We start from the raw sequence: 19960 nt of genomic DNA, 5'->3' as shown, positions 1-19960 counted from the left end.
CTTCAGGCCAGCCCTCACCTTGACCTTCCTCAGCTCCTGGGATCAAGTCCAACTCCCCAGCACATATTCAAGGCCTTCCCTGCCTCCCGATTCAGGATCAAAGCCAGTTCTGCCACACTAAATCCCTCCTCTGTCCAGCCTGGGACCTGGACCCACCAGAAAGCCTGTGGCGTGCCACCCCACCTTCCATGCCCTCTGCATCAAATGGGTCTCAGGTCAGGAAAGTCCCCTGCCGTGTGACAATAGACCCTGGTCTCTGCAGCCACCTGACGTGGGTTCAGATCCCACCGTGGACGCCCTGACTTCAGGCGGTCAGTCGACCTCTCTGAAGTTCAGTTTCCACCTCTGTAAAATGGGGATGATGATGATGCCTCCTGAAAAGATCGGGTGTGAGGATTCAACCACCTAACGCCTGGAGCACGCCCAGCCCCGGGCTGTCCCAGAGCCCACGTCCCCCCGCCAGGCTCACCCACCAGCACAGGGAAGCCCATGAGGCAGTCGTATATGACGACGATGGTGGCCACCAGGCCGGTGATCTGCAGCGAGGTCCTGGCGGGCTCGGAGCCGTCGATGGAGGAGCGGCGCTTGCCCTGTGCGTCCTCCACCACGATGGTGGGCACGGTGAAGGCGTGGCGGTCGGCCCGGCGCCCCACCTGCACCGCCAGCGTCTGGAAGAGGGCGATGGCCGTGCAGACCACGCCCATGGCCACGCTGCCGCCCACCAGCAGCAGGAAGCAGACGCCGAAGCCCAGGCCAATCTCAGCCACGATGAAGTGGCAGCCGTGGGTGTAGAAGCGCTCGCTCGTGTCGTGCCAGCCGACGGCAGGCAGTGCCGACAGGATGAAGGACACCATCCAGATGCCCATGACCGTGTGCACCGCCTGCTTCTTGGTGTTGCTTAGCCTGGCACGGGGCGGGGGCAGGACAGAGGGACCTGGCGTCACTCAAAGGGTCTCTCCAGAGGCCCCTGGGGACCGGCAGAGGGTCCTCAACTGCCCCAGCCCCGCAGTCAGCACATCGTCACGTGTCCTTCTCACCGAGCCCTTCTGCACTGGACACTGTACGCACCCACGTACACCTACACGCGCTCGTCCCTGCAACCCCAGCACAGCATGGGTGCGGCACACCGCACAGGGACCCTGTCCCCACACCGAGGGTACCTGCGCGCTCAGGCACCCACGTCCCCCTCTCCAAGGACACCAGATGTTCAGGCGCACACGCCCAGGAACTCACCGGTAGTTGACGGGCCAGCGGACCATCCACATGCGGTGGTAGGAGAGGGAGGTGACGGAGAAGCAGGTGGCCAGGGTGAGGGTGTAGAAGGTGGAGACGAAGACCTTGCAGAGGCCCTCGTTCCATTCGTAGTCGGGGCGCTGGCGCCGCAGCTGCACCACAGCGTAGGTGGCGATGGGCACGGCCACGTTGAGCATGTGGGTGGCCGCGAGCATGCACAGCAGGAACTCCAGGGGCTTCCACTTCTTCTGCTTGGCCCCCACGCTGAGGATGCCCCACGCGTTGGCCAGCAGGGAGAGGCCTCCGCAGGCCAGCCAGCCCACCGCGCTGCCAGGCAGCCGCCGCTCATCACTCATGGTGCAGATGGGAGCTGGCCGGCGGCTGGGACATCCTCCTCAAGCCAGGCCTCAGCTCCGAGCAGCAGCCCTCACACGTGGCGGCCTGGGGACACCAGTGACCGTGAGCATCTGCAGTGGGTTTGGGGGGAGCCAAAGAGCTCTCAGGGACTCTCCCTTGGGCTCTGGCAGTGAAGCTCCTGGGGCTCTTGGGAGTGCGAGATAGAGGGGGTCCCCTCATGCTCCATTGCCTGTCTGGTCCTGGCTTGGGCTGGGCCGCTTCGCCCTCCTCTGCCCTCTATGGAACCTCCTGGCTCCCAGGGGGTGTATACAGGGGTGCTCAATAAGTGCACATCCCCTCACCTCCACCTACTCCTGGTCAAGGTGCGGCACCTAGGCTTCCTTCCAGGCCGCCTGCATCCTCAGGGAAGCCGCCAGGCCGGGCCCAGGTGGGCGCTGTGCCGCGTGTGTACCTGGTCCTGTCCCAGAACCAGCCCTCTCACCATCAAACTCCCCAAATCCTCACGCAGCCCACGCGAGGCACCCCCAGTGCATGCTGGGGGCCCTCACTTTCATTGGTCCCACTTCCTTTGGCCAAAGAGGACATGCCTGGAGGATGAGTGCCCTGAACCTCCCCTGTAAGGAAGGGATGCTCTGGGGGCCACTCTCGTGCCCACCTTGGGAAAGGGCGGCCTGCTTTACCCAGGTCAGCCCCCAGCAGGCCTTCCGTGGCCGTGCACGCCTGGCAGGCCCTGGCACTACCCCGGGCTGGGGGGTACACTAAGCTCTAGTGTACTAGCCATGTGGCCCCAGCAAAGTCCCTGCATCCACGTCCTACTCTGAAACGGGGACGATGAGGCTTCCTCCAGGGGGAGGCTGGGGTGGACAGACGCCGCATCTCTAGCGCCTGGGGCGGGCCCGGCTGCTTGGGATGCCGCAGGCAGCATGGGACAGTAGCTGGTCCAGGGACCAGAACCTGCCCCCGAGGACAGCCTGTGGATAGGTAGGAACCAGGGACCTAGGACACGGGGCAGGAGGCACGTGTTGGGGAGCCGCCCTATCCTGCCAGTGGGCCTGGTGGTGAGTCCCCCAGCTTCCCAGCTCGGTGCATCCCTGCGCAGAGCACTGGCCGGTCCCTCTGACGTGAGGCACCCCACAGCAGGCCCCTCTGGCCACAGCCTGGAGCAGGTGGCGTAGGGGACAAGTGCAGTGCTCAGTGCAGGTCTACTATGTACGCTGCCTACACTTGGGCCTTCTCACCCTCTAGCCTGTGTAATCTCATTGGCTGCAAATTTGTTGCCCCCAACACTTATGGGCACCACTGAACCAGACACAGCCACGTGATCCTTCAGGGACTGTCTCCAGCTTGGGGTGGACAGGCCATTGCAGGCCCCTGGCGCTCAGGACAGGGGAAGTGACACCTCCCAGCCTGCTGCCAGGCTCCCCTGCTTGTCTCGTGCAGGGTGTGGCCTGAGCCCCACGGACACCGAAGGATCTCTTGAGTCCTGATGGGTGTCATTCATCTCTGTGCCCCTGCAGTGGGCCTGTCCAGGCCCCTGACCCACAGGAGGAGTCTAATCTGGACCACACCAGTGCCCACTAAGGGCCTTTTAGCGGGGGCTGGGGGACTTCTGGGGCCAGGGAACTTCCTTCCCAAACATTAGGCTTCTGCTCGCAAAGCTGCCGCCCCTTCCCCACCCCAGACCCAGCATGGGGGGTGAGGTGGCCCTGCTGAACCCTCCACCAGCCGTTCTGCTGTCCAGCAAGCCTCCTTGACTTCAGCATACAGAGGCCACTCGGTGTGGGGTGAAGAGCTGTTAGACTCCAGCTTTAGCTCCCCAGCCAGTCACGTGACTCAGCTGGGCCTCAGTTTTCTCATCTGTACGTAGACATGATAGTCCCTATCTGCCTCGAGAAGTGTGTGGGTAGCCGGTAAGCTATGCCAGGGAAAGCGCTTAGAATGGAGCCAGGCACAGAGTAAGTGCTCAATAAATGCTTGCCACGTAGATGTCTGTACCAAAGACCTCCCTGCTCACTGAGCTACGCTGTCTCTTCAAGACACTGAGCTCAGAGGTGTGCACGAGCCTTAGACCTGCAGGCAGACGCACAGTCACCCCAGCCAGAACCTGGGACAGCCCAGCTTGGAGGGTAATGAGGCTACACACAGCCAGGTGGGGTGTCTGGCAGCCCACCAGGGGTCCAGAGCGGGCAGAGGCTTACATTATCAAATAGAAAACCGGATTTGGCATGCACGTGGTGGGCTGCCATCTATTTCTACTTGCATCGCGCCGCCTTGGCCGTCAGATTGGGAGGCCTTCCCTCAGAAGCCCAAGCAGGCAGGCTGTCTGACTCTTGTGACCCTGCGCCTGGCCCAGCCCACACTGCCCACCTGTTGATTGCTGGTCCAGAGTGGTAGGGAAGGTGCCACAGGCTGCCACTGGTACAACTCTTCCTGGTGCCGGTTCTTCCCTGAGTCTAGCCGAGCAGTGTCTCACTGCAGGGAAAGGCCCTAGGTCTGTGTGGGCAGGAGAATGTGCCCTACAAGTAGAGGGAGGAGGCAATCCTCCTTCGAACAGGCACACTCCCCTCAGTTCGCACCCCCAGTGATCTTGTCTGAAGGACTGCCATCGTTCCCATTTTACAGATGGTTAAGGGGAGGTAACCAAGCTCTTAGGTTCCCGAGCCAGGATCCAAACTCCACTCGCCTGACATCAAAATCCTGATGTCTGAAACATTAAAATGCTCAGAAACTTGGCATTTTTTTGTTCCTTGAGCTGAGGTTGTCTTTCTGGGCCTCCTGCCCCTGCAAGATGGGTCCTACTGTCCCCACAATGCAGATGGGAACACTGAGGCTCAGAGCCCAGTGCAGCACAGGGAGGAAGTATGGAGGCTGGCTTTATGGACTCCTGAGCGTGGTGGTCCTGCGATGGGGGAGGAGTGTCACCGGGGTGGGGTGGAGAGCAAGGTCTCCAAATGCAGAGTGAGAGGGGGCTGGCTCTGCGGAAACAAGGAGACCCCCTTCTTCCAGGCTGGTGACACCTTCTGTTCATTCTCAATCACAGGGAGCAGGGGACACGAGGGTCCAGGCCCCAACACTCCAGGGGTGTTACCGCCCCCTATTGGGAAGTTTCTCCCGCAGCCCACTCAGGCTCCGCAGCATTTCAGGACTGGGCTTCCCGCTCCACCTGGATCCCGCAGACGCTCCCTGCCACCCCCCGCGCCCCCCCAGGACACCGCAGTGCAGGCTGCAGGTGTGGCGGACCTGGGACCCGCCGGACTCTCTCCGCAGGGTCTGCGGGCGGGGCTCCGGCGTGACGTCGCGGCCCCGGGCCAATGAGGCCCCACGGCCCCCGGGCTCTATTGCGCAACAAAGAGAACCCAGAACTTGAAAGGATTCCCGGGCTCAGGCTGCCGCCCCCAGGCTGCTCTCCGCCGGCGCTGCTACCCATCAGTCCCGCAGGGCCCCGCTCGGCCGCCGCCCAGGGCGGAGCTCTCGACGAGTAGCCTCCACATCTCCGCCACGCCCGCCCTCCACCCTCGCGCGGTCTCCGCTCCTCTGTCCTCCGATCCCCCGCCCGGCCAGGCGCGCGGTCCTGCCCCAGCGGGGCCCCCAGCTCTGCCCAGCCCCGAGGGCGCGTCCGAGCGTCGGCCGCGAGCCGAACGCTGACGGGACTGCGGTCCCGGACGCCTCCCGAGTTACGCTGAGCAGGGGTGGGCCCAGGACCCCCAGAGCGGCCATCCCCGCCCCCTGAAAGCAAGCCCCCCGGGGCGGCGCTGCCAGGCTCAGAAGAAGGGGCGGACCCCGGGGAAGTTACCCCGAAGGTCCCCAAGTTGGGGGGAGGGGTGCGCAGCCTTAAGCGGAGCCCGCGGCCATCGGACAGACCCCGTGACCGACCAACCACGGACAGCCCCTCCCTGCCCAAAGTCCTCCCGCCGGGGGGTCCCCTGCCCTGCCGCCCCCGGGCTAGGGCGGCGGCGCTCACCCTGCATTCGGGCGCCCGGGGCTCCAGCTCGCTGCTCCCGCCTCCGGCTCCGGCTGCGGCTCCCGCGCCCCCGAGCCGAGCGCGGGCCGCCGGGGACCGCGTGGGTGGCCGGCGGCGGAGCGGCCAGCGGGCCGGGGCATCCTGGCGGCGGCCGCCCGTGGCCTGCGCGTTCCGCTCGGCTCGGCTCGGCCCCTCCGCCCCTCCCTCCCTCCGTCCCTCCCTCTCTCCCTCCCTCCCTCTCTCCTCCCTTCGCGCCGCCGCCGCCGCCGCCGCGCTCCGATCCCGCCGCTCGGCTGGCTGTGCCCGGGCGGCCGGGGGCGGGGGGCGGAGCAGGGCGCCGGCCTCCGAGGGCGTCTCCACACCGCCTCTCGGACCGCCCAGCCCCTCCCCTCGGAGACGCGGCCCGCCGCGTGTGTCTGTGTGTCTGCCGCGCGTTTGTCTCGTACCCGCGGGGGCGCGCCCTCCGCATCCTCGCCTCCCGGCCGAAGACCCCTAGGGAGGGCGGCGCCTCTCGCGACGCCTGGATCAAGCTTGGGCCTCTCGCTGCCGACTCGGGTCTGTCCATACTCCCGACGCTGGCTGCGAGCCTCCTGGGGAAGACCTAGGCCAGGGGGGCCTGGGGCAGGAATGGACAGTGGGGACTTAGGGCCGGCGGTGGGGGGCTCAGTGAGGCCTTCCTGAAGGAAGTCACATCTAAGGTGAACTATAGGGGCGGGGCGTAAGGAGGACTTGGGGGCCCTGAGGACTGGTGGCCTCTAGAAATTGGGGAGTCGTTTATGGGGGGGAGCCAGGGCAGGAAGAGGTGAGGTTGGGTCAGCTAAGGATTCAGACTTACCCTCGGGCCTTTGGGGGGGCGGGGGTTCCACCGCGGGAACCAAGGGAATGGACCACTGGGCTGCCTGCTGGGTGGTTGTCCCTCCCACCATGGGCTCCGAAGTGTTCTCTGTGAAGCTGAGACCACGACCAGGCAGCTGGGAGAGGCCAGGACCTGCGACCTGACACCCCTGGCCCTCTCTCTTCCCTCCCTCAGGAGCTTGCCCTCCACTTAGCACTCCTAGCAGGGCACAGGCTGTCGTCACCTCTAGGCTAGGTGGGGAAACCCATTAGTCCCCTTGATGGGGTTCTCTGGAGACCCAAGTCACAAGAGAGAGTGGCCTCTGGCCTCCCATCCGGTCAGAGGATCCTGCCTGCCTCTTCTAGAAAGCCAGGGACCACACACACCCCGGACGAAAGGCCTCTGGAGTCACTCTGGGCTGCCCCGCAGGGCACTGTCCTGCCCCACAACCGGGAGCACCCACGAGTGCCCAGCCCTGTGTCTGGAGGAAGGCGGGCATCTGCTCGGGACTGGACTCAACAAAATGCAGCCAGTGCTGCCTGGCTTCTGTGCCCACCTACACCATCTCCTCCACACCCCCGAAACAGCTGGGGAGTTAGAAGCAGCTTTTAGGGGGCCCAGAGTGAGTCTTGGGATCAGGTGTTTTTTTTTTTTTTTTTGACCGCGCTGCACGGCACGTGGGATCTTAGTTCCCCGACCAGGGATCAAACCCGCACCCACTGCATTGGAAGCGTGGAGTCTTAACCACTAGACTGCCAGGGAAGTCCCCAGGATCAGTCTCAGACAAAAGTCAAAGTGTTTGTATAGCAAAGGTTCCACAATGAAGCAGAGCTGGAGAATGGCGAGTCCTGGGCCATGCGCTCCCTGTGTGTGGCTTCTGGGTGGTCAGGGCCCCTGATGAGCTCTCCGTGGACAGGCCAGCTCCCTGCCCATGTGACCCTGGTTGTAAATAGGGCATCAGCAGTAGGAGGCTGACACAGGGTAGCTGGTAGTCAAGTGTGGCATTTCTAAGGCAAACAGGCAATCCGGCCATCCAGAGCATGGGCCAGGCCGCTGCCCAGCTGGCAGAAGGCAGCCTGCCCCACGCCTGTGGCCCCAAGTGCACCTCCACGAGCGAGCCCAGCTCACCACGGCCGCCTGTACTAGTGCCCCTGCCCCTGGCTTAGCTGGCTCTGGGGGCAGGTGGGAGATTAGCTTCCGATGGCCACCGTGGGGAGCCCCAGGGCCCAGGCACTTTGGGGCCGGCTCGCCTCCGCACCACTCCCTGCCCAGGGCACCGCCTATAGCCTTCAGGAAGTTGGCACAGGGTGTGGGTGGAGCTGGGGAGGCTGAGGCAGCCTCCAGGGGGCCGGGGGGCAGGGTGGGGCTGCCGTGGCCTCCTGTGGTCTGTCCCCCCACTGCTCCCAGGCAGGAAATACCCCGTCAGCCAGGACCCGGGCCGAGACGGATCCCGGAGGTCCTGGTAGGCGCTTCTGCACATCTGGAGCCATGTTCTCTCTGTCGGGGCCCGAGGGAGCCCTGCGTGAGGCCGTAGTTGGTGGTGGCCAGTCTCATCCCCAGGCTTCGGGGACCAGCCTGGGTCAGGAGCGTTCCCCTAGGCGATGGTGACTGCCAGTGCCTGGTGCAGGGGCCCTTCTCAGCTGGGGCTGGGGCGCTGGAGTGGCCTTGGCCGCGTATCTGCCCTGAGGCTGCTGGACCAGGTGCACACACACAGCCTCACACTTCACATGTGCGCACACACGTGTGCAGAGACAGGGATGCCGACACACGTGCACACGCGTGCACGCGCGCGCGCGCACACACACACACACACACACACACACACTGCCCCTCGGACCCCCACCCCACGAACCTTCCCAATAACGCCCCTGCCCGAGTGGCTGGGGGTTCCCACATCGGGCACAGGGGCCCTGGCACCAGCTGGGGAGGCTCCCTCCAGCAGGATCCCTGCCTCTTGCTCCGAGGTGTCTCAGCTGCCTCCAGGGAGCAGAGGCCAGGCCCAGGGCAGGCCTGCCGCATGCTGAGCTGTGGTCTGGTCTGGCTGAGCCCGCCTCTTTCTGCCCAGCTCCTTGCCTGAGTCCTCACAAAAGCACCCCAGCCCCCATGGACAGGAAGGCCAGTGGGACACTGGTTGGGGCCTCAGAGCCAGGACACGGAACCAGGGCCCAGGAGGGGGTTGGAGGGTGGGAAGGGAGGAAGGCGTGCTCTCCCTCTGTCCAGCAAGCTGTCGGGCAAACCCAAGTGGGCGCCGCTGTGCCCAAGGTTCTGGGGTACGTGCAGGTACAGGCCCCGGGGGGGGGTGGCCCTGAGGAAGGGGGGGACCCGTGGGAGCCCGCAGCCCCCAACCCCCCGGGGAGAGCAGCCGCCCAGGACAAGCAACCACCCAGGCCAAGGTCCAGCCAAACAGCAGCTTTATTAGCGATGCTGGGCTTTCCATACCGTACAGCGCGCGCCCCAGCATCCCCAGGGCTTCCAGGGAACGCCTCGGGGCGTCGGGACAATACTGTAGAGCATTTACACGGGGATGATATAAATAAAGCTTTGGTGTATAGGTTTCCAGGAGAGGTGAACACAGGTTAACACTGCGAGACGAATACTTCACACAACACCAGCTGTCAACGTGAACTGGGGTTTTGGCCAAGGGGTAACTTCTAAATGATGAGACGCTGGGGGCTGCTCCAGGCCCCAGCGGTAGGAGGGGGCGTCTAGGGCTGAGGCTCCGCTTGACCCTGTCGTTTTGCCTTCATCTGCAGGTACCGCCCTTTGCCTTCCTCAAAGCGCTTCTTCTCGTCCTCAGTCTCGGGCTGTGGACCACACACAGAGAAGCAGGCAGGTTAGAGAACCTGTGACTGCAGCGGAGCCCGGGCCCTGCCCCGCCCCGGCCCTCCCCAGGGCACAGAGAAGCCGGCCCAGGCCCCATCTTCTGACAGCCCACAGCGAGCATCCCTCCCCGTGTCACCTTCCACAGCAGGCCAAATCCTGAGCCCAGCGCCATTTTGGTAATGAACTTCAGCTGAAAATGCAGTTGATGATGAAACGCGGGAGGGGAGGCCTAAAGCAGAGCCGAGCCAGGGCAAGGAAGAGGGGGATCCCCCACGTTTGCGCCACTCCCAGGGAGCGCCAGCTGCTGTCCGTCTCTGCCCGAAGGGAAGTGGGGCCGAGCACCGTGCTGGCTGGGTGACCTTGAGAAGGCCACCTTACCAGGAGTGAGCGACCACACTGTGGGCAGCGAGTCCTGGCCAGCACAGACGCCTAGGAAGTGGCACCTGGTGTCCTCTTCACCTCTTCTCTGCTGCTTCCTTCCTCTGAGCAACCTAAGCAGCCAGGTCCCCGAGTGACCAGGGGACTTGGCCAAGGGCTGGGTCTTGCCCAGGGCAGTCCCGGCTTGTGCCTGCCGACCCAGCAGGATGGCAAACGGTGCCCCCTCTCACTCTTGAGAGTGGCCTGGCCTGGCCGCTAAGTGGTGTGGCCCTGACCAGAGAGGTCCACTGCGGCAGCATCAGGGGGTCACTTCCCAAGGCCCCATCTCCCGCCCCCCAGGGCCAGCGATTCGGGCTTAGAGAGCTGTGCGAATTCCTCTGGGACGACACTGCCTTGCGACACTTTGAAGGTGTCTGAAAGCCAAAGAAATGGGGCAGTTGCCCTTCATCCACAATGACACCAAGCCCTAGCAGCTATTTTTGGCCCAAGGGTTTTACAGACAAATGGTATATTGGCAAAAGAGAGAACGATCAGCCTGAGGATGGAATGTCAGGTCATACCGAATACTTCCTCCCCTTCAGCCTTCTCAGCAATTGTTCTCTAAATGTCACCAGGTGTAAACTGTCAAACCTTGCGGCTCAGAGCCAGTAGAAAGTTCGGGTATCTGAAGCACTAGGATCGTGGTCCTTATAGTGGTTCCGGTTCCTGTCTGAAGAGTCTCGGGGCAAACATGGAAAATGGTGGCTTTTCCAAGACACTTTATGGGAGGCCTGCTCTGGTTTCACCTCTGGCTGACTTTTTAAAAATAAAATTTGAGGCTACTCAATTTGACTTGAAACAGCACAGGGAGATAAACTGTTCTATCTCAGTTTCAGCAGGCAGTTCTAAGCGGGCAAGACCCCCAAGTCCTCCAGCCCCTCCTGCCCAAGGCACCCCACGAACACAAGCCCACATCCTGCTGGGCCCAGCCCAAGGTTTCTGCACACATCCAGGCAGAATGTGCTAGCTCGGGGCCTCTCAAATGTTCACGTACGCACGAATCACTTGAGGATCTTGTAAATGTGGATTCTGACCTGGTGGGTCTGGGGGTCAGAGGCTGAGACCTGTTTCTTTTTTTTTTTTTCTTTTTCATAAATTTATTTATTTATTTTTGGCTGCATTGGGTCTTCGTTGCGCGCAGGCTTTCTCTAGTTGCGGCGAGCGGGGGCTTCTCTTTGTTGCGGTGCGCAGGCTTCTCATCGCGGTGGCTTCTCGTTGCGGGGCATGGGCTCTAGGCACGCGGGCTTCAGCAGTTGTGGCACATGGGCTCAGTAGTTGTGGCTTGCAGGCTCTAGAGCGCAGGCTCCATAGCTGTGGCGCACGGGCTTAGTTGCTCTGCGGCATGTGGGATCTTCCCGGACCAGGGCTCGAACCTGTGTCCCCTGCACTGGCAGGCGGATTCTTAATCACTGCGCCACCAGGGAAGTCCTGAGACCCGTTTCTAACACGGGTCCAGGTGATGCGATGCTGCTGCCCGCAGAGCACTTTGGGTAGCAGGACCCTGGCTCCTCCCCATCTCCATCCCTGTTCCAAACAGGGGACAGCCAAAGCGGCCAAGAATGCAAGGTCAAGGCCACCAGGCTAGAACAGTGGGGGCTTTTTCCTCCCCCTCCCCTATATGGAATTTGCTTGGCATGGCTGAGGAGACCTGTGGCTCCCATCCACCTGCAGCCCGAAGGCACAGCCCTTCCTTAGTGGGAGGAGGGGTGTAGCCGGGCTTCCTGCCTGCCTCGCAGACGACCCCATCAGTGCCTATGGGGTCCCAGAGCTGGGAACCGGGGAGTCGGGGCCCGGTGGGGCTGGCTGAGAGGAGAGCTGGAGGAGGGCAGTGGGGGGTCTGGACCACGTTCCAAGGTTCCTGCCAGCTCTAGAAACCCGCCCCTCTCTGCTGGGGCTCTGGAGCAGGCCCTCCTTCTAGCTGGTGGAGTTGCCATCTCGGGGGCAGGGGAAAGAAGGCAAGGGCTTATTTGAAAGAAAACGATTTCTCAGAAGCAAGAGAGTGTGAGCTTGGCCTGGGTAAGGCAGCAGGACCAAGAGGGGGCGGCTACCAGGCCCTCTGCAGAGCCCCCTGGAGCCACGGCCTGCCTCGCGAGACGGGCTTCCTGTTTCTCCAGCCCATCAGTGGTCTTGGAAACCAGCAGATGTGGGACTCGGGTGAGAACTGGGTTCCTAAGTGCCAAGGTCATCAGCCAGGTGCTCCTGGGGCTCCAGGGAGCAGGGAGGGGACCCAGGGAGGGTGGCAAACGGCCCCGTGGAGCTGCTGGCGTGAGCTCAGGAGCTGGCGTCCCACCTGTCAGGCAAGGATGGCCCACGTGAGGCCAGGGCCTGGGTGGGGGGTGCTGGCACTGGGACTGAGGAAGGGCTGCTGGGCCCGGGAGATGCCCAGGGAGCAGCCCACCCTCTGTGGGCACCTAGCCATTGACCCCTTGGGGCCGCCCACACTGCGCACTTGGGTTCTTTCCCTCAAGGACGCACACCACCGTTCAGTTTGCGTTGACACTACTGCCTGCAAACTTGCAGCAGGAGTGCGGGCTCTGTGGCCTCCTGCATCCCGGGTCTCTGTCTCCCAGCTCCAAAAGGGAGATGAAGCCTTCTTGATGATTTGTGGCCAAACGGGTCTGGAAACCTGAACGCTGATTAGCCTCTCCCAGCTAATGATGCACACAGGTCAAAATCTTGGAGTCAAATAAACCTGTTTAATGGTGTTTAATCAGGGCTGTCCCGCAATGATTCAGCCAGGGACCCCTTTTCCTAAGGAACCTTACTCCCATCTTGGGGGTGGCCGAATGGGAAGCACGGCCCACCCTCTCCTGAGGTCAGCTTGTGGCACGCCCTCAGAGCTGGCCGACAGCCCCGGGGGAAAGAAGCCGGGCACAAAGGCCCACCTCACGTGTGACCCCAGTTACACAAACGTCGAGAACAGGCAACTCGACAGAGAACACAGATTAGTGGTGGCCAGGGGTTGGGGGAGGGATGAAGACTGGCGGTGTGCTGTGTCTTTTGGTTTTTTTTTTTAAAGAAATGCAAGCATTTCTTTCTTGCTTTTTCTTTTTAAATAATTTATTTGTGTATTCATTTTTGGCCACGTTGGGTCTTCATTGCTGCGTGCGGGCTTTCTCTAGTTGTGGCGAGGCGGGCCACTCCTCGTTGCGGCGCGTGGGCTTCTCATTGCAGCAGCTTCTCTTGTTGTGGAGTACGGGCTCTAGGAGTGCGGGCTTCAGTAGTTGCGGCTTGTGGGGTTCAGCAGTTGTGGCTCACAGGCTCTAGAGCGCAGGCTCAGTATTTGTGGCGCACGGGCCTAGTTGCTCCGCGTCATGTGGGATCTTCCCAGACCAGGGCTCGGACCCGTGTCCCCTGCATTGGCAGGCGGATCCTTAACCACTGCGCCACCAGGGAAGTCCCTCCTTTTTTAAAAAAAATAATCAATTAATTAATGGCTGCATTGGGTCTTGCTGCTGTGCGCAGGCTTTCTCTAGCTGTGGTGAGCGGGGGTACTCTTTGTTGAGGTGCGCAGACTTCGCATTGCGGTGGCTTCTCTTGTTGCGGAGCACAGGCTCTAGGCACGTGGGCTTCAGTAGTTACAGCTCATGGGGCTTAGCTGCTCCGCGGCATGTGGGATCTTCCCGGACCAGGGCTCGAACCCATGTCCCCTGCATTGGCAGGCGGATTCTTAACCACTGCGCCACCAGGGAAGCCCAGATTGTACATTTTAAGCAGGGGAACTGTACGGCGTGTAATTATATCTGAAAAGCACCCCAGAGGTACAAGTGCCATCCTAGTTTACAGAAAGTCAAAGGGAAGGTTCAGCGGGGCGGTGCCCCACCCAAATCCGGGCACATGAGGGAGGGGCACCAGGGCCGGGGTGATGCGCACTGAATTAAACCATGCACTTGTCCTGCTGCGGCGCCCGGGCCTGGATGCGTGCACTCTCCGCGAGCACACAGACCACCCCCTGCGGGACCCTGCCTTGGGGAGCTGACCTGCTAGCTGACCACACACGGGAAAAGAGGCAGCCGACGCAGCACTAGGAACGTGACAATGGCAGGGACCAAAGACAAAGGAGAGCAGAGCGAGGTGGTCTCGAGGGCCAGGTCCTGGGGAGGGTTCCTGGGAAGGCGTGCGGGCACCACCCAGCCCACGAGAGTCCGTGTAACAACCCAGGAGGGGTCCAGAGCTGTCACGCTCCCCTCCCACCAATGAGGACGCGGGGCAGAGGCTGAGGCTGAGCTAGCGACAGCCGCTAAGTGGCAGAGCCTCGGTTTGAGCTGCTGCTGCCCTCCAGACCAGCCTGTGCTGACGGGCTCTCGGGGCGGGCCTGTCGGTGGGCAGCAGGGCACGCAGTGGCCCTCCCGTGTCACCCTGGCGACCCTCCAGAATGAGCCTGGAGCCCCCTGGGCCTGCAGCGGCCCAGCCCCCCTGGCTCTTCTCCATCCGGGAGGGGACAAGCCGGGGCAGGGGTGCGTTCCTGTCCCAGCCTTGGAGCCAGGCGCCTCCCCGAGGAGCTGCCTGGGCACTAGAGGCGAAGAGCAGACGGGCGCTGCGCCTTCCCCTCTGCCAGGTCCTGTGAGCGCCAGCGGGCCACGTGCAGCTGCCCGAGCGTCCTCCGATCTCCACACACACGAACAAAAATGCCGGCCCTTCCATCACATTTGGGGCCACGACCCCCATGCTCTCCGCACACTCACGAGGAATGCCCTCTCTAGGTCATAAGCTCTGGGAGTGAGGGGTGAATGTCTGGGGGTAGCAGAGCATCTAGAAGCCAGGGGAGGACCACGTTGGGTCCTCATCAGGGCCGGTTCTGGGGCAGCGGGCAGGGTGTCCACTTCCGGGTCGTGCCCACACAGGGTGGGCGCCTCGTCTGCTTCCCCTTGTCCCACCAGGCCCCGATGTGCAGCTGTGACGAGCCCAGCCCTCTACGGGGTCCCCCTAGATGACTGCAGCTACTCACCCCCTCAGCAGCCAACGGGCCACCACGTGTCCAGAACGGGTGCACCAAAGGCTATGAATTCTTCTCTCAAAGCATGACCTGAGGAGGGGCCGAGGCCAAGGTGCCGGTACAAGACAGGGTACATTCTAGCCTCTGCTCAGTGGAGGAAGGGGCCCGCGCCCAGCCCTGGCCTCAGAGCTGCTGCCCTGAGTCTCTGACGTTCAGTATTCTGCAGCTAACTCATCAGCCAGGAGCTGCCCTCGGACAGACCTCACGCCGCCTGATGATGGATGTGCAGGCAGCTGGCCAGCTGGAGAGCGTGGCCAAGCCATTTGCCAGGCCTGGGGGGGAAGGAGCCCGACGAGGGCTCATCCCTCTTCTCGCCTCTGGGGACGGCGGCCTGGGCTGCACGTTCCAGGCTCTGAGGATTCGGTGCTGCTAACCCAAATGCTGACGGCCCTCCTCACTGGCCTGCCCTGGAAGGTGCCCAGCGAGGGCACACGTTTAAGAAGACAGGCCCTGGCCGCCACCCTAGGGGGAAACAGAGCCAGAGGTGAGCAGAGCAGCCTCTCTGCTCTCTGTGGAGGTGGGCGCCCTGCCCTGCTGGCTGGTGGACACTCAGCCTCCCCAGGGCCACGAGCTCTGATAAACAGCTCTCCTGGCCAAGTGACTAAGAGGGTCCACCACTTCCCTGCTGGGCACGGAGCTGATAGAACGAGACAGATGGTTCCCGGCACGCGGCCCCGCCCACGGCCCCGCCCACGGCCCAGCGCCGCCTCCTCACCTCCTCGCAGCCCGTCTCCCTCCATCTGGCAAAGTAAATAAATACATAAGTTGTTGGCTGTTGCTGTTTTTAATGGGGGCTGGAGGTGACGGGGAGAAGGGGAGAAGGACAAAGCTCCTCCATGGGAAATCACATTTTCCCTCAAGTGCCTGAAGCTGCTGGCAGGGAGGAGGGCTCACGACCCCCCCCAAGTGGCCCCCTGTGGGTATGAAAAAGGAGAGGTGACAGCAAAGGGGCCCACAGGCCGCTCAAGGCGTGGTGACCCCTGTTTACCTGCCTGGTGGAAGGGACAGTGGAAGGGTGGTGAGGATGTGGTCCCCCTGTGGGGGTCACAGGGACCTGCTGTGTGGCCTCAAGAGACGCTGCCCGCCTCCCCAGGGCCAGGTCCTCCCACCTGTAAAACGGGGTTCTCAAGGAGGTGACGTGGCAAAGGGTTTCCCGCAGTGCCAGTGCGGGCTGCTCTCGCGCACGGCAGTCACACCGCGTGTGTGCGCGCGCACGTGCACGCTCGTGAACTACTGTCATCACGAATGGCCTTAGAGACCAACTGTGCTCCTGTCTGCCGACCCATAGCCACTGCGCTGGGAGGAGGGCGAATGGCCCTGGGGGTCACCTTAAGGCAGCTGGGCCTTTGGAACGTCACAGAGCCCCAGGGACGTGGGGGTGAAGGGAGGATCCCAGGGCTGGCCCCTCTGTGCTCCGGGCACCCCGCTGGCTCCCACCCGCCCGCTGGCTCCGGGCCCCCGGGCCTCCGATGTGCATCTTCTCCCCCTCTCCCCCTCTCCTCCCACCGTGCTTCCTGCCAACGCTGTCTTCCGGGCTCCCGTCAGTGCAAACCAAATGTTTTCCATTTTGCATTTTCTGTGCTTCCAGAACACACATTTGGAACTTGGCAGGGAGGGTGAGTGACTAAGTTCCACCCTCAGTAAAATCAAGAGCTTGTCCTTTTTGTAATTAACGAACGTCTGGTGCAAAGAGGGTTCCCAGTGGTGATATAACAACTTCCTGTGAGCCTGAGGGACGGCAGACCTTCTTAATTAGGAAGCCATGCGGCACAGCCTCTCCGGTCTTCATAACAGGAGACGAGAGGGATTGTGGGACAATCATGAAGGCAATTAAGACACCCTCCAACTACTGGGGCCCTTCGGTGTGGCATGGCGAGGGGCTCTGTGCATGGTGGTGTCCAGGAGTCCCCAGCCCCGCAGGCAGCTGTGTCCCCCAAGTGCAGCTCCACCTGCAGACCCCGACCCCAGGGGTGCTGGGCTGGGCACCCGGGAAGCCGCCGCCCGGGGGTTTAGCTCCCAGCGGCCGCAGGCTGGGTCTCACCGCCACCGCCGCCAGCACATGCAGCCCCAAGCCTCCAATGATGGGACCACCATGGGGAGTTGTAGACACCCTTGCCAAGGGCTCCCCTCACCCCACAGCACCAGCTCAGCCCCTGAAATCACTGCCCTCGTGTGCGGTCACGAAATTCCCCTGCGGAAGGGCCAAGAGGAGGCTACGGAAGAGGCAGGGAGCTCGGGCGCTGCCTGGGAAAGGGCAGCGACGGGTACCAGTCTCTGCTGGGAGAGGGGACACAGGCCCTGCTCACAGCACTGGCCCCTGTACCAGCTCTGTGGACACGGCTGTCCCCACCAGACGACAGCTATAATGTCCTCACCGCCTTTTTCTGAGCCCTTCCCACGGGCTGGGCCCCGGCCAGGGGCAGTGTCCTCACTGCAAGCCTCTGGCCCTGCGTGTGCTCACTCGTGTCGGCGTCTTCCCTGCCGTCTGTCTGAGGCCAGCACAGGGCCTGAGACACGGCGGGGCCCAGAAGGCGTCTGCTGAGTGAACGAGCAAACCAACGGAGACTGCAGCGAGAAGGCCACATCAGTGTGACGTGTGTTAGAGAGTCTGCTCGATGGACACATTCAGGCAACCTCTGTCCCCAAGCAGCTCCAGAAGGCTCAGAGCACCCAGGGGCTCGGCAGGGGCCTGCGCTGGTGACAGAGGCACAAGGTGGGGCGTCCGGCACACCTAGGGGTGGACAACCCCCTCCCGCCCCCGATGAAGCAGCTCCTCTCCTGCTGGCGGGGCCGGCATGCCGTTCTCTCATTCTGTGTCTGCACGTGAGCGGGGAGATCCTTCTGTGTGCTTCCTCCCACTGCGGGGTTCCGGGGTCTGTTTCTTCCTTGCATCTTTGAGCACGGGGTTCAGAAGTGTCCCTGTCCCTGGCAGGCCTTTGCCAGGGGACTCCACGCCACCTCACAGAGAAAGCACGAGGCTGCCAAGAAGCCACGGTTCTCACGTGGTGGGGCGGCCTTGTGGTCCACCCCAGGATACACCAGGCATGAGCTCACCCTCCTGAAAGACCCTCTCAGGTCCTGCGGCCGTGGCCCTTGCCTGGGCCCAATGACCTTCACAGTCCTCTCCCCAGCTTCGAAGTCACCTTCCGGGGGGCCACAGTGAATCAAGGCTGTCCCAACTCCAGCTGGGATTCTCCTCTTTCCGCTGCACCCTCTGCCCACAGGCCTCTCTTCCTGCAGCCGTGTTTCCGGCACCATCTGGGGTCAGGCCTAACAGTGCCCCTGAGAGCCGGCCTCGGGCCTTCACCTTCTATAGAAATCACAACAGCTGGGGTCACCTGGATTTGGAGACACAGCACTGAAGCAACAAGAAGCTGATGTTCCAGAGGTAGAACCTACCAACGTTTTAAATGTATTTATTTATTTTTGGCTGCGTTGGGTCTTTGTTTCTGTGCGAGGGCTTTCTCCAGTTGTGGCGAGCGGAGGCCACTCTTCATCACGGTGTGCGGGCCTCTCACTGTCACGGCCTCTCCCGTTATGGAGCACAGGCTCCAGACGCGCAGGCTCAGTAGTTGTGGCTCACGGGCTTAGTTGCTCCGCGGCATGTGCGATCCTCCCAGACCAGGGCTCGAACCCGTGTCCCCTGCATTGGCAGGCAGATTCTTAACCACTGTGCCACCAGGGAAGCCCCCTACCAACGTTTTAACGAGAAAAAGTATGTCAGCGGTGCATTGGGCCCTCTTCTGGAGAGCTGACTGTTGAACTTGAGTTGAGCGTTCTCCAGAGCCCTACTGCTCCACAAAGAGGCCAGCCCAGAGCCGTCAGGGCCACGGCATCTTCAGGAGATGTGAAGACTGGACGGGTTAAGAAGGTCAGAGGAAGAGTCTGGGCTCATGGCAGAGCAGAGGTGAGAGCCAGGCTGGCGGGGGCTGCACCCTCTCATCCACACCCCCTGTGGTACCCACACCCCTGGTTCCAGGGGCAGGTGGGACTCACAGGCCACTACAAGTTCCCAAACGCCACCCATTCAGGGGACAGGAGCAGCTTCAAGGTTCTGGCATTTCCCCATGACAAGGCAGACTCCGGCTAAGCATCCAAAGACAAGGGAGAGAGAGAGGACATGGGGTCAAGAAGCTTCACGCATGTTCTAGTCCCCGACTCGCTCCCGTGGACGGGCAGCAAGGGCACAGCCTCCCGCACTGACGCGGCTCCCCGGACCCTTCCTGGAACAGACGAGTCAGTCCTGCTGTGCTCCAGTCTGAGTTTCCTAAATCAGGGAGCAAGTAGAAATCATTCCAGCACACCGAATGTCTGGGACAGAGGTGTCTCCCTAAGCCGTAGGGCCACCTGGGGCCCCCAGCCCAGAACAAGCCCCATGTGAGGGCCCTCTTCCCTTCCCTGGGGGTGGGATGTATGTTCCTTTCACCATATCAGGCTGTAGAGAGCAGGCCTGGCCATGGTTGCAGGGAGGTGGTGGCTGCCCCTTCACTCCAGGCTCGGGTCCTAGGATCGAGGAGCTGCCCACTGCCGGAAGCCTTGGCCCCGTGCTTCCTCTTCGGTGCAAAGTAGCGAGGAGCTCTCTGGTTAGATCACGGAGATGCTGCCAAGACCACAGAGGACCTGCCGGCCTGGGGTGACTCCAGTGGGGAAACGGAGGCTCAGAGACCAGAAGGGGCTGCCGTGGCCAAGGGGCTCAGGGCCTGCTCCAGGTCGACTCCACGTCAGGGCCGGCCACTGGACTCTGGGCGAGTCCCTGCCCATCACTGTCACTGTGGCCTGTCTGTGGGCTCGGACAACCCACCTTGACACCCACCAGGGAAGCGGGTCGGCATCTCGTGAACGCTCAGCTGCCTCCCCTGGGACCATCGCTGCTGTGGGCACCGGGGGCATCCACCCTGCCGGCTCCCTCCCAGTAGACAGAGAATGGCCTCGGCGGGCACCTGGCCCTAGGGAGTGGGCGCTCAGGAAACCTGGTGGCGACTGACCCTCGAGGGTGCCCTGAGGTCCGGGTGTGATGCACAGGGGAAGCACTCACAGCTGAGAAAGTGCAGAAGCACACGTTTTGCCGTGTTCTTGGCGGAGCTCCACCGGCTGCGAGAGGGAAGGCCGGCTGCCTCCCCGATCTCCTCACTGCCACCGCTTTCATCCCGACTTGTCACTTCAGTGGCTGACAACGGAGGCCCCAGGGTCCAGGTCCCTGTCCTCTGCACGCCAGCTGTCCGTGTGGACCGGGAGGCGAGGGTCTACAAGCAGCGGCCAAGACCCCTGCGCCGCAGGCCGCTCTGTGGTTTGGGTTTTCTGGGAGCCAACCAAACCGGCTTCGGAAAGACCCTGCTCC

The 19960-nt window shown here is 62.5% G+C and overlaps 2 protein-coding genes across 5 annotated transcripts in view; both read right to left on the bottom strand.

Moving 5' to 3' along the window:
- The window catches only part of GPR153 (G protein-coupled receptor 153), a 30728-nt gene that overhangs the window by 5342 nt on the left and 5426 nt on the right, over nucleotides 1–19960 (bottom strand). The window contains exons 1-3 of one of the 4 annotated variants that reach the window (XM_060141601.1): nucleotides 5552–5683; nucleotides 1234–1700; nucleotides 474–903 (exon numbers count right to left, since the gene is read on the bottom strand). In XM_060141601.1, coding sequence (XP_059997584.1) covers nucleotides 474–903; nucleotides 1234–1589 — 786 coding nt within the window. In that variant the 5' untranslated portion in view covers nucleotides 1590–1700; nucleotides 5552–5683. Of the gene's footprint in view, nucleotides 1–473; nucleotides 904–1233; nucleotides 1701–3957; nucleotides 3981–5551; nucleotides 5684–19960 lie in introns of those variants that run through there. The other 3 variants (XM_060141602.1, XM_060141604.1, XM_060141600.1) reach the window with 3 other exon arrangements.
- ACOT7 (acyl-CoA thioesterase 7) overlaps nucleotides 8781–19960 on the bottom strand; it is a 90660-nt gene continuing 79480 nt past the window's right edge. The window contains exon 9 of the mRNA XM_060141605.1: nucleotides 8781–9190. Within this exon, the coding sequence (XP_059997588.1) occupies nucleotides 9092–9190 (99 nt within the window). The 3' untranslated portion in view covers nucleotides 8781–9091. The remainder of the gene's footprint in view (nucleotides 9191–19960) is intronic.

Source organism: Lagenorhynchus albirostris, chromosome 2, assembly GCF_949774975.1.
Source record: "Lagenorhynchus albirostris chromosome 2, mLagAlb1.1, whole genome shotgun sequence".
Lineage (NCBI taxonomy): Eukaryota > Metazoa > Chordata > Mammalia > Artiodactyla > Delphinidae > Lagenorhynchus > Lagenorhynchus albirostris.
The sequence above is the reverse complement of the archived record's forward strand: the minus strand, read 5'-3'. Positions and strand labels throughout refer to the sequence as shown.